Raw genomic sequence first — 12,668 nt, 5'->3', positions numbered from 1 at the left:
GCCACCAGACCTGAAGCTGTACACAAACCAATTTCTTCGTCTACCATACGTTCTTGACAACGCGGAATTTCACTCGCAGCGTTTCTCTACCCAATGGACTAGGAAATAACGATAACACGACTTCCCAACGCCGAACCTGCGCTCGGCGCTCCACTGGCCATGGTCCGTCCATATCGATATGATCCGTTTCGCACGAATGCGCAGCCGCAGCGGCCGGGGCTTCTTCATCGCTGTCGAAATAACGAAGGATGCAGAAGCGTGGTCGGCGTGGGACGCCTGGACCTGGTGTCTCCGTGGCGATCCAGGATGACATAAAGGTTGTCCTGGATGTGCGTAGGTGGTTGTCGATGGCGGACTTGGTACGAGAGCATGTCCCAAGAACGACTACGAGCCTTCGAAGATAGTAGCTGTGAGTAAACCACATGGAGACGTCTTTGGTGGAAGAAGGCGACGGCAGGGTGCTTCTGTCACCGTCGAAGAAAAGTCTCATGTTCCGGAGCTGGAGGAAGTCGCGAAAGACAAGGTGAAAGGGGGAGCTGGTAGCGGTGGCTTCGCAGAAGCGCCTCAGCGAGTCCATCCCTGCGGTTTCGCCCTCGGAGAGGTCACCAGTGTACGGAGGGAGGGCTACAACACGGAGGTTGGTCATCTTCCAGCCATGTGAGTCGATCGCCGTGCTTGATTCTCGCAGCGACACAACGGGGCTCTCTGTGGGCTGGTATAGCGGAGCAGCGTGAGCATTGAGCTTGCAGTCGTCGACCCTTTCAAGCAAGAGGAAGACGTGGTCGGGATCTCTGCAGAACAAGTCGACGAGGATGACTCTCTCTGTATCATCCAGAGGCAGAACGGCCGCGTGGAGCTCGATCCCGGCTGGTGACACGGAAAACGTGGGAGGACGGAGTTCTGTGGTCGTCCTTGCAATCAAGCCGTGCTAAAATGGTCGTCAATGTAGCACAGCGTAGAATGGCATCCATACCAGCGTACCTCATCTTTTCCTCTCTGCGAGCGGGGACTGAGTTCGTATCTGATTACCCTAGGAATAAGGCGCAATAGATGAAAGGTCGGCGAAGGCTGAAGGGGGAGAATATGACGACGGGTTTGGCCTCGGGGATTGTCCTGGAGGCCCGATTGGAGGTGTCGCAAGCCGTATGCATCCCATCGTTCTCCCAAGAGAAAAATAGAAGGATCCCGCGACGTCTTCGAGATCTCCATGAGGAGCCGGCAGAATGCGTGCCGCCCTTCGCCGTAAAGCGTCGGCATGTTGACCCCGAAAAGCCCGAAGAGGCTGTAGGCAGCGTCTTCCGGCCGCGTGGTTTCCCGATGCGCCGCCCAGGATATTCGCGTCGCGATACTGACGTCGGTAAACGGGCTCTCGAAGCGGAGGACTACCGCAGAGATTCCAGTTGCCCATTCTAGGCGATCGGCGAGCTCGTGCTTGCTACCCAGACAGGTCCACTCTGTGGAATAGAACACGAGGACGCGGGACGCGATGAGCTCTTGGAGAGTCCAGCCCCGCCGGTGCCAGCGGCTGTTTAGGAAGGCGCGCCACATCTTGCCCGAATCAGTGTCGGAGTATTCGACGTCGCTGAGGTAGACGTAACAGATGGCGGAGAGGGCATAGTAGCGGAACATGGAATTGATGCCTTCCGAGAGCTCGGCACTGCTCTCCTTGTTGATACAGCACGTGTCGACCCAAGCGTACTCGTGCCCGTGCTTTTCGGCGAGCTCAAGGAACGATTGAACTTTGGGAGTGAGGCGATCGCGTGGGTTTTTGAGCGCCAAAAATCCCTTTGAGATCACTGGGGAGATGAGAGATCGCAGCTTGGACCGGAGCGAGGGAGCGTTGGATTCTTCGTTCAGCTTTTGAACCTTTTGAAACGTGTCTTCCTTTCCTTCGTACTCCCCGAGCCAGGTGTGGGACAGGATAACATAGCCTCCAGGAACGTCTTCAGGTTGGGGAAAGAAGACGAGGTTCGCGCGCGCGGTGCCCAGGAGCCACATCGCTTCTATCACGAATATTAGGACAGGTATGTCAGGCGAGAGTAAGCACGAATACCGAGTGAGAGGTGATGTGCACGATCTGCGGGAGGGGTACGGAAACTTGGGGAGCATGAGCAAATGCGATACAAAGCATCGGAAGAGGGGACGTACGATGAGAGTATCCAAGACGGTCGATGGGTTTTGCGGTACTTTGGTTCACAGAGGATGTCGATGGCTGGGAGGAGACACCAGTTGGACGGGAGGAGACGAGAGATGGGTCGAGGGCCGAGGGCGAGACAGAAGAGGCCAAGTTGCAGCAAAGGCGACCCCAGTCTCAGACGCCGACCGCACGTTCCACCATGTGGAACATGCACGCAATAGCGTCAGAGCGCCTCCGATGCTTCTCCTGAGAAATAAAAGCAAATAGGGTGTAGGCAGGCTTCGCGCTACCAGGGCGAGATGACGTTCCTTGCCACGAACATGTCAGGCTCTGATACCGTGCGTGTCCACCATTGGGCGAAGCTGAGAGGTATGTCATTCGTCGCAAGGTAAATGGTGTGGTCCGATACCCAGATGTTCGCCGACGCTTGGATCGCCGGAGTAGACTCCAGTAACCGCGAGTGTCTCAGTCACCGCCTCGTTATCAATGACAGTGTATGCGCGCGAATGGGCACTATATTCCCGCGGGGTGCGAAGCGGGGACTCGGAAAGCAGCTCGACGCCGTCTCCAGGAAGGACAAGCGCGATGTTCTAGATCTCCCAGCTGCAGAGCCCTGGTTTGAGCGGAGATGAACACCCCTGAGACAAATGAGTCAGCTGGTCCAAGCATGCACAGAACATATCGTTGCAACGAGGATTCGGGAAGGTCCGCGGCAGTGCTTCGCCGCGTTGCCGATGACCCCATGCCACGGTTCAGGAGGGTTGTGTACAGAAGCATTGCTGCGGAGATGTTTGCACCGATGATCTTCGCAACCTCAGTTGGTCACAAGAGCACGTCCGCGTGACATGATATTGAAGAGCAGCGGAGCAGCCGGCATCAATATCCCGGAGTAGCACCTTGAGCGCAGGAAGTAAGTGAGGAGCGAGCTGCAGACTCACATGATCACCGCGGTGCGCTCGACCACGCGGACGATAACGCATGTCCAGGAGGAAGTGCCGAACAGAGGGTTCCGGAATCAGACTCGAAACAGCGAGAAACGAGGATTCGGTCGTGGTGCGGCTCTAGACTCGGAGGGGGAACTTCGAGGGGAACTTCCACAGACGATATGCGCCGCGTGTTTTGCGGGGGACGCAATTGGCTGGAAACGCAGGCACCAGCGCCAACCAGCCCACGGTCCGCATTCTGTCGGTATCGGCGGCCGTCTCTTCCTCGTTTGCTGCAGGCGTTCATGAGCGATATATCGTCTTCTGTTCCCGCGGCGTTCGTTACTCATGCAGAAGGGGATCGTGGAGTTGTCCCCCGCGATGCCCGTGGACACGGTGCTGCGGCGGATTGACGGACTCATCTTCCGTCGAGGCGGCGGAGCGAAATACGTGGAAGGCGCGACCGTGCAGGTGGAACGGGCGCGGCTGACCAGGCGCGACGTAGCCAATAGGATGGAGAAGAAGACATAGCGAGGACGTTCGCGCCGCCCAGGATCCGGAGGGGGACGGAAATGCGCGGGAGTCGGCACCAAGCGATACGGGCTCGCGGAGCGCATCGGGCGCACAACGCGCACCCCCAGGCTCCTACCCAGCCGTCGGTTCGAGTTAAGTGGCCGCGGCGCTGAGCGCGTCCCCCGCCTGGCGGCGCGGCGAGCCCTACGGGCCTGCGAGAGCAATACTACTAGTCCATAGGATGCGGCTTACCGAAGAATAGAACGGAAATAGAACACCAGGCTGGGCGGGTCTACGCCACCAGGTCACGGGAACACACTCAGCACCGGGCACACTTAACTCTCACCGACGGCTGGCACCAAACATTAGTAAATAACGGGGCGTCGGCGCCGGAGCGCCCACGACTCCTCCATTTGGGAAGCGCGTGAAAATGCCTGGGAGCGTTGCAGATTTAATGGCTGGCGCTTCCGTGGTTCGCGTCCCGCACGACGCGTCCGTGCCGCGTCCCATACGTACGCTCTCCGTCTCTACCATGAACACGCCACCCCAGGTCTTGCGCGATCTGGAGTCTCTCTCGCCCTGAGAACGGATGGCATTTCTCTGCTGCAAACACCTCTCCAGACCAGCTGCCCGAGTTCCGGCTTGAAGATTATGCCCGCGATCTGGAGAAACGTGCACCACGGCTGTGGGAGCTTGTCCGAGAGTTACTCACAGGTGCGTCCTTTACCCGAACCTGCCTTAGTTCATTTCGGAATTCGGTCTCTCTTTCTGCCCGCTGCACGCCCTCCGACGCCCAAGATGGTACAGACGATGAGGTTGTCGGGGAAGACGAAGACAACGAGCCCCAAACAGGTGATGGGCATGCTCATCCGGTCAAGCACAGTGAGGTCGTACGCATAGTATGTAGCAGCTGGTTTAGGATGGTTGTTTCCAATCTTCAGCCGTCATCCCATATCACAGCGTGCGACGACCATTATTTTCATGCTCATTCAAGGCCAAGATCAATGAGCCAAGTCGTATCAAAGTGTCATGGGAATGTTCTTCCAGGCTGCCAACACACCGGAGAAGGTCATCAAGTCTGCAAAGACCTCTTGTGTCTTCTTGCAAAGCTCAGCGACACTTGGGAGGGGTTTCGGTGTAGACTTTGGAGCCTGAGCCGGTGGGGTGCGGACGGAGGCATGTCGACGGTGAGAGGGACTAGGCAAAGCTGTATGCATGCACTGGATGTATGCGCGTGCGAGTACTTCGCGATGAGGCCGACGCGATAGCTCACGTGAGCGCGCAATATCCGTCTCTAAAATGCAGTGGGCTGCAGACATAATTCGTGCTCGGGCAATTCCGTGAACACCATATTGAGGAGCTGCGAGCGCTTCATCACCGGAGCTCCGTTATTTACTGATGTTTGGTGCCAGCCGTCTTGGAGAGTTATGTGTCCCTGTGCCCGAGTGTGTTCCCGTGACTGTGTGGCGTAGGCTCGCCTGGCCCACGTGCGTCATGCACCTAGCGTAGGCTCAGTCTGTCTGCAAGCCGTAGCGCCGCCAGGCGCGGGACACACGAGGGCGCTGGGACACATAACTCGACAAGACGGCTGGGTAGGAGCCTGGCGCACCCCGTCTTCGTCCTCCGTCTCGAGACGCTGCCCACGGAGATGGGTGTCGCCGTGCGCACGGCAAGCAGAGGACAATCTGCAAGCGCCGATGACGACGCGCCTGTTTAGGCCCTGCGGACCGGCGAGAGCCGGACACCGGAACACCCGCAGGCCGGGAGGCGCAGACTGAGGTGCTACGCTCTCTCCTGCTCCTCGTCCGCACTTCTCCTCCTCTCCAGCTGTCTCAAGCCTTGCACCTCTTCCCTGGACGCGGACGACACACTCTTTTTTCCTCTCGTTGGTCCTCGCGTAGCCAAGTTCCAACCCTTTGAGACCAGCATGAGTCGTCCTTAAAGGGTGTGTTTTTTTCAGTTTGCGTATTGTTGTGTCCGCAGATACTGAACAGGCTGTCTAGCTATCTCACTGGCTCTTGATAGCAGATCTAGGCTCCTTCGCCACCTGTCGTCGAATCCAGATTAGTATGTATCTGCCATTATCTTCATTCTTTGTCAGAGCCCCTCTGAACTCCGGTTCCGCTCAGGACTGTTGACCACCTCGTCAGATCGGTGACCACCTACTCTCCACAACCATCCGACGGACTGGGTCGTTTGGGCGAGAGCGTCCGGTGGCTGAGGTCAAGAGTGAGTCCACAGCCGCACCCTCTCCCCATACCGCGACCAACGCCTACCCTGCCCTGTGGCTGATGTCGATTGCTTACCCTCGCAGTCGCCGTGTCCTCTCAGACGTGCGCGCTCTCGTATGGTTGCCATTGGCAGGCGATGCCAGTCGTACACTCGCATGTTCAATGCCTCATCGAAATACAAGACGTTGTCCATGAGTGTCAACCCGTTCAACGTGTACGTCGCTCGGGAATCCCTGGTGGGTGCGCTTAGGAAACAGCCGAAGGTGAGTTCAGACCATCCCTTTGGTTACCGCGTCCTGCAGCCGACGCTCCCCTGCGATGTCCATTTTGCCATGCAGTTGCTGACGGGGTTTTTAGCGAACTTTGGGTCTCGCGCTCGGACGAGAGTATTTCACTACGTAGGCTGCCTACAAGCCGGCGTGGCGGACACTCCCGTAGCCTCCTCGACGTCTCAACCCGAAGTCGGAAGGGCAGTCAATGGTAGCAGGGGGGCTTTCTGCACTTTGGCTCCGCGCGACTGCTGAGAGGTGTGTATCGTGCTACGATCACATGGAACGACTTGTGCTGATGATGGTTCCATTCAGTCCGCACCTATAGCTTCTCTCTTCCCCGGTCTCTGCGCAATCACAACTTCTTGCGTTTGCGGCTGCTCCGGGGTCTTTATCCTCGCCTGCCCGTGGGGAGATCTTCATTGTCTTCCACTGCTCGGTCTCTGTTCCAGAACAATCCCGTCGAACATTCCTGTTCGACTGGTCGGAACCAACGAAACGAAGGACCGCTCGGCCAGTCTACTACCAAGAGCCTCCCACGTGCACATGGCAAGACGATCGTCTCGAACAAGGACTATGCCGCGAAAGAACTCGACGCTTCTACTCGCGTCGCGATGCTTGCGAAGGACAACACCCCGTGCACGCCCACTGCTCAGCCGGAGTCCGGCGGAGCGGCGGGTTCACCACCATCGACGCGTCTGCTGCAAGATGCAGAAGCACAAGGAGGGCTAGGGTCATCTCGCACGCCGCGTCGGAGTTCCAGGCACACTCTAATGTGTCCAACGAGTACCGCAGAAGCTCCAGAGTCCTCAACAAGGCCCCACCCGACGCGATGGATGTCGATCCCCCATCTCCACACAACGGCCCGACGACGAAGGACAGCACACAGCTCACGGTTCCGGTCTCTGTCGGCCACTGCGAAGTTGATGTCCCTGTCGCCGGCTTCACCCCGAAGTTCATGGATATCGACGCCCGCTCCCGTCGCCTCCAATCCCCACACGCTACTGCACCCGTCCGACGCGGTTCCGCCCCCAATATCACAGGCTTCGCCCGAACTCGTGAAGGAGGTCCGTCGCGCGGCGATGGGCGTGTCGCCGACTGCCTCCCGCGCACCAGTTGCCGCATTCTGCCTGACAGGAGCCAGCGGCTGCACGTGTTCGAGTGGTGGCAACAGCGGCGGCTCCGCGGGTCCGAGCAGTGGGAACGCGCGAACCTCCCCGTCCTGCGGCCAAGCTCGCCAGCGATGAGCGCATTGGACGGCACTCCCGAGTTCCGTCATCGGAAGGACGGGGAGGTCGTGCGTCAACGTCCTGGTCGACGAGCTCAACCCCTTGTCCCTCTTCGACGCACCCCGCGCCGTCGGCGGGCTATACGGTTGCTAGCTCGTCTTCGCCGCCGCAGGCCGAAGGGTCTTTGTCCTCAGACCTGTCGCTCGCCGCCCAGCTGTAACGGGTCTAGAACTCATGGCGGTCGGAACTCCAGTCTCCGAACGAGTGGCACTCGCCCTCGCCCCCTGCAGTGCTCACCGCTGCCGCGGGCACTTCCTCCCCCGCTCCTGTCCTCCTCTGCCAACGCCAAAATCCGCGGATGGCATTCCAGACCTCGGATGGACGCCCCTCGTCTGACGGCACGATGCGGGTCGCGGAAGCGTCGCCGCCGCCCCACGACGCGCGCAAGCTGCACTCGGACTCGTCGCCATCGTTGCTGTTAACGTACGACCCCGACCCGACCCGACCCGGAGTGTGATCAAGGACGGATGAGCCCCCGCTAGATCCGGCGCTAGAATGTCATTGTTCACGCGCGATCGCCGAGGGCTCTTCGATGGTTCAAGTCGACGAGGAGAAGCGGCGCGGCGGGCGAAGCACCGCGCACACGCATCCGCGTCCACATCCTCAGCGGGACCGTCTCCTCCAGCCCCCTCGACACGGCCGCAGCCCACCGACCCTCGCCGCTCAACGCCAACCTGGGCACGCACAACCCGACGCGCTCTCTCCATCTCCCCGCGTCGCCCTTCGTGCCCCACGCATCGGGCTCCGACCACCCCATGAGCCCCGCGTGCGTGCTGTTGAAGACGCGGAGCGTCTCGGAGATGCAGTCCGGCGACCTCGCGTCCGACGCAGGCGCGAGTCGAGGACGGCAGAGGTGCGACAGAGGAGTAACTACATATCCAATGTAGTGCCATGCATGTCGTACAAATCGCAAGCGTCATGAGGTACCAAGTATATACATATATATGAGAGTCAGCGTAGCGGAGGCACTTGACGGACGGATCGCTCGCTAGTCGCGACGGTGCTCGTTGACGTCATCGCTCAGATGACATGACGGCGCCGATAGACGCCGATGCCGGTCGCGGCGCGCGCGTCGGGCACCCCGTCTCACTTGCACCCGTCGCCCGCCCGCAAGCCCTCCCGTACGACGCCGCAGACAGAAAGAAGAAGATGAAGTGTGCCGGTACGTCAGCTCATGCCCTCGCTCTTGGGCTCCTCCCCGCGCGTCCCTCACTCTTGCGCGCCCGTCCGTCGCTCCGGTGCGTCCATTTTGATGTACCCACGGCGATGACTTGGCCATGGTGCCATGGTGGAAGGCGTCGACGGCCGCAGGGTGTTTCTGGAGGGTAGACGGCGCTGGGGTCGTGTTCTGAAGGAATGGGCGCCGCTCATTCGTGCCAGAGGGACTCGAGGAGGCGTGACGACGGTCCTGACGACGTCCCACAGGCGCAAGACACGCTCTATGGTGCGGTGCGCGCAAGTTCGGGCTCAAGACGCGCTCGCGCGCAGACATGAAGATCTGGACGGAACGATGAATTCCGCAGGCCTAAAGCAGTGCGCTGCCAGGTGTGTGCGGCCGTTGAACGTTGAATATTCAGCCACCGTTGCTCACAACAGCATCCGCGACGCCCACCACATTCAAGACCCGTCTCCACCACCGTCATCGACGCTCGGGCCGGCGCACCGCTTACCGCAGAGGTAGGTGCAATCCGGTTCGTGCCTGGATCCGAAACTGATTCTAATCACTACTATCCTTAGTGGCATCACGCTCTGAACCAAGCCGCGGGCGACCCCGCGGACCCCATCGATTCTAGCCACAAGGGTCCGCTCACCTCCTACCTGTATGTCTTTGTTATGCCCCAATAGCTCCTGGCCCCGTCTCACAACATTCGCGCTCGTAGTGCCAAGATCCCGGAAGCAACCCAGTCGGACTCAAGTGGTTCAAGATCGCGGAAGAAGGGCTCGATCCCGACGGGACGTGGGCGACGGACGTGATGATCGCCAACGCGGGCAAGGTAACGCCAACCGTCCCCTAGTGCATCGAGGACGGCCAGTACCTCCGCCACAAGAGAGTCATCGGTACGTCAACCGCTTCGTGCGTCGTTCCCACATACGTGCTGACCCGCGCGGCGCCCTGAAGCGCTCCACGCCGCGTCGAGCTACCCCGTTGTACATGGAATGCGCGCAGCCGAACATCAAGGACGGTCTGGGGCCAAGACGCCCTCGACAGTCTCCTTCCCCGGCGCGTACGCCGACTCCAACCCCGGTGCGGCTTTTGTTCATGGATAGGTGCCAGAGCGTCGAGCTCATTCGGCATTTCCCCCGCGCGTTCGCAGGCATCACCATCAGCATCTACTACCCAACCGTTAAGAACTACACCATCCCCGGTGCGTTCGGTGTTCATTTTGTGCTCTTCCCCTCGGCACCCGGATCCGCGACGGGCCTCGGGGGATCATTTTGACGTATGCTGACCTTTTGCGATGCGACGACAGGACCTGCATTGTTCACCTGCTGAGCGCGCGTGGGATCGCAAAGCTCTCAGGCCCTTCGCAGAGGTCGACGGAGTACACTCGCCTCGATACACAGCGGCGATGCCTCACGAACTGCGCGTTGCTGCAAACTCCGGCCCCGTGAAGTTCTGTGGACACGAGGGCGGAAGCGTCCGCTGAACCCCGATGCTTTCCGTACGCAAGACGCGTGCGAGCATGCACGTCGCGCGGCGTGGGCGAATCTTCCGGAGCGGCCGCCCCCCGATCCCGTCACTACACGACGGCATTCCACGCGGACCAGTCTGTGTGGGATTGCGGCCACAAGTACACAACCCGATCTCGTCGCGCGTCAGCTGCAGTACTTCCTCTCCGTCACTCTCCGGCTCTCGATCCTCCACGTCTCGATCCTCTTAATCCCTAACACACGGGAAAAGAAATTCCCCTCGACGCCCCTCCCGACGTCCATCTTCTCGCCGTGCTCGCCGTCGTCGTCATGCACTGCCCCTAATGGCGCGTCGTGCTCACTCTCCTCGACGCCCTCCTCCTTCCGGCCGTCGCGCATGTCTCCGCCAGCACATCCAGCCGCCCTCCTAGTCCTCCACCACTGTCTCAACGCGCGCGCGGGCGCGAACCTCGACGCCTCGCATGACGACTTTACTCTCCTCGCCCCCTCCACCTTCGGCCGCGGCTGCCTGTGGTGGCACCTCCTTGCTCGCGCGCTGGCCCGAGCGCGGCCTCCCCTCCGTGCGCGCGCTGCGCTTCCGCCTCGAGACCGACGCCCCGCCCGCGCTTGCCACGCTCCTCGAGCACACAACCGCGCTCGAAGCCCTCACCTAGGGCACTCCCACCGCCGCACGCCCGCGCACGGCGCGAGCCGAGCCGGACGCGGGGAAGGCCGTCTGCCCGGCCCTCCGCATGCTCGCGCTCGAGCTGTACCCGCCGCCTAGGCTCGATCATCCAGCCCCTCTTCGTCTTGACCCGCCGCCGATGCCGCGGTCGCGCGCGGACATTGTCGCGCATGCCGACTGTGGCACCTTCCCTCACTGTACAAGCTGCCTTATCATATGGGACAACCGCGGCTGTTCTTGACAGCGATCGATATCACCCACGACCACCTTTGAATCCCCTGTCTAGGTCGCTGGATCAGGCGATCTCTCAACACCCGTCGCACGATTCCGGTATTTCTACGCTCGTTTCCCCATCCGTGCGAGGCCTCGAAGCGGGGTGCCGTCACTGCGGCGTCTCAACTGGACAAAACTCAAAGGTGGGTACTTGAGTACTTGAGGAGCTCCATGCGGACTCACATGATCACCGCAGTGCGCTCGACCACGCGCGCGATAACGCATGTCGAGGAAGACGTGCCGAACAGAGGGTTCCGGAATCATCGTGCAAGACTCGGAGGGGGCCCTTCTAGGGGAGCTTCCATAGACGATATGCACTGCGTGTTTGAGTAAGTATTCGATCGAAGTGGACTCAATTGGCTCGAAACGCAGGCACAGGCGCCAACCAGACCATCCGCATTCTGTCGGTATCGGCGGCGGTCTCTTCCTCGTTTGCTCCAGGCGTACATGTGTAATTCGTTTCCCTTTTCCGCAACGTTCGTTGATGTCGCAGTGGGGGACATTCGAGGTTGAGTTACTCATGCCGAAGGGGATCGTGGCGTTATCCCCAGCGATGCCGGTGAACACGACGTGGTGCTGCGGCGGGTTGATGAAGTCATGAGGCGGCGGAGCGGACTACGTGCGGGCGTGACCGTGCAGGTGGAACGGGTGTGGCTGGCCAGGCGCGGCGTAGCTAATGGGGATAAGGCCTTGAGGAAGGAGACATCGTGGCAAGGACGCGCCGCAAGGATCCGAAGGGGACGGAAACGCGCGGGGGGCACCAAGTGATACGAGCGCGCGGAGCGCATCGAGCGCACGATATGCACTCCGTCTCGATCGTCCCCTTTCTGGAGACGCCGTTCACGGACGAACGTCGCCGTGCGCATCGCGACTTGCAAGCAGAGGACAATCTGCAAGCGTTGACGACGACGCGCCTGTCCAGCGGTCCGGCGACTCCGATCGCGAGCGCCGGAACGCCCGCAGGCTGGAGACACTGGTGCCAGTACGCTCTCTCCTGCTCTTCGTCCACACTCTGCACCAGCTGCCTCCAAGCCCCGCACCTCTCCCTTACACGCAGACGACACGCTCTTGTTTCCTCTCGTCGGTCCTCTCCTGCCTAAGTCCCAACCATCTGAGATCATCATGAGTCGCCTTCAGAGGGTTCGTTCTTTCGGTCTGCGTATCGTTGCCGTGTCCACGGATACCGAACATGCGGTTTAGCCGTCTCGCTGGCTCTTGACAGTACGGGCCCCTGCACCATCAGTCACCAAATCCAACTCGGTACGTACCTGTCACCACCTTCACTCTGCGTCAGAGCCCCTCTGAGATCTGAACCCCGGTTCCGCTCAGGACTTCGGCCGCCATCCACTCTCCGCAACCATTCCGCGGGCTGGGGAGTTTGAGCGAGAGCTTCCTGTGGCCGGGGTCAGGGGTGAGTCCGCAGCCGTACTCTCCCGCCATACCGCGACCAATGTCGATTGATTACCCTCCCAATAGCCGCGTCCTCTCAGACGTGCCCGCTCTCGCTCAGCTTTCATAGTATGGGCGATTTCAGTACCCGAGTCGCACGTTCAATGCAGCATCGATATATGGGCGAAATACAAGACGTTGTCAACGCTGATGAGCGTCGACCTGTTCAACGTGTATGTCGCTCTGGAACCCTTCGCGGGTGCGCTCAGGAAGCAGTCCAGTGCTGAAGGTGAGTTCAGGCCGTATTTTTTGTTACCGCGTCCCGCAG

The 12,668-nt window shown here is 60.2% G+C and overlaps 2 protein-coding genes across 2 annotated transcripts; one reads left to right on the top strand and one right to left on the bottom strand.

Annotated features, from left to right (window-relative positions):
- Positions 1–1,030: 1,030 nt before the first annotated feature.
- Positions 1,031–1,998, bottom strand: BXZ73DRAFT_89292 (heterokaryon incompatibility protein-domain-containing protein; the record flags this gene model as incomplete). The annotated part of the gene is made up of 2 exons (XM_048025225.1): positions 1,031–1,068; positions 1,089–1,998. 2 exons carry the CDS (start codon positions 1,996–1,998, stop codon positions 1,031–1,033), a joined length of 948 nt encoding a protein of 315 aa, XP_047879054.1.
- A 3,922-nt stretch (positions 1,999–5,920) lies between these two features.
- Positions 5,921–9,856, top strand: BXZ73DRAFT_76580 (uncharacterized protein; the record flags this gene model as incomplete). The annotated part of the gene is made up of 14 exons (XM_048022472.1): positions 5,921–6,067; positions 6,402–7,370; positions 7,556–7,785; positions 7,886–8,215; positions 8,498–8,524; positions 8,788–8,811; positions 8,886–8,907; positions 8,959–9,039; positions 9,100–9,186; positions 9,243–9,356; positions 9,378–9,420; positions 9,530–9,587; positions 9,631–9,728; positions 9,834–9,856. 14 exons carry the CDS (start codon positions 5,921–5,923, stop codon positions 9,854–9,856), a joined length of 2,253 nt encoding a protein of 750 aa, XP_047879053.1.
- Between the last annotated feature and the right edge of the window lie 2,812 nt (positions 9,857–12,668).

Source organism: Epithele typhae (assembly GCF_022376455.1).
Source record: "Epithele typhae strain CBS 203.58 chromosome Unknown BXZ73scaffold_16, whole genome shotgun sequence".
Classification (NCBI taxonomy): domain Eukaryota; kingdom Fungi; phylum Basidiomycota; class Agaricomycetes; order Polyporales; family Epitheliaceae; genus Epithele; species Epithele typhae.
Note: the sequence above shows the minus strand (reverse complement) of the source record. Positions and strands in the feature narration are given on the sequence as shown.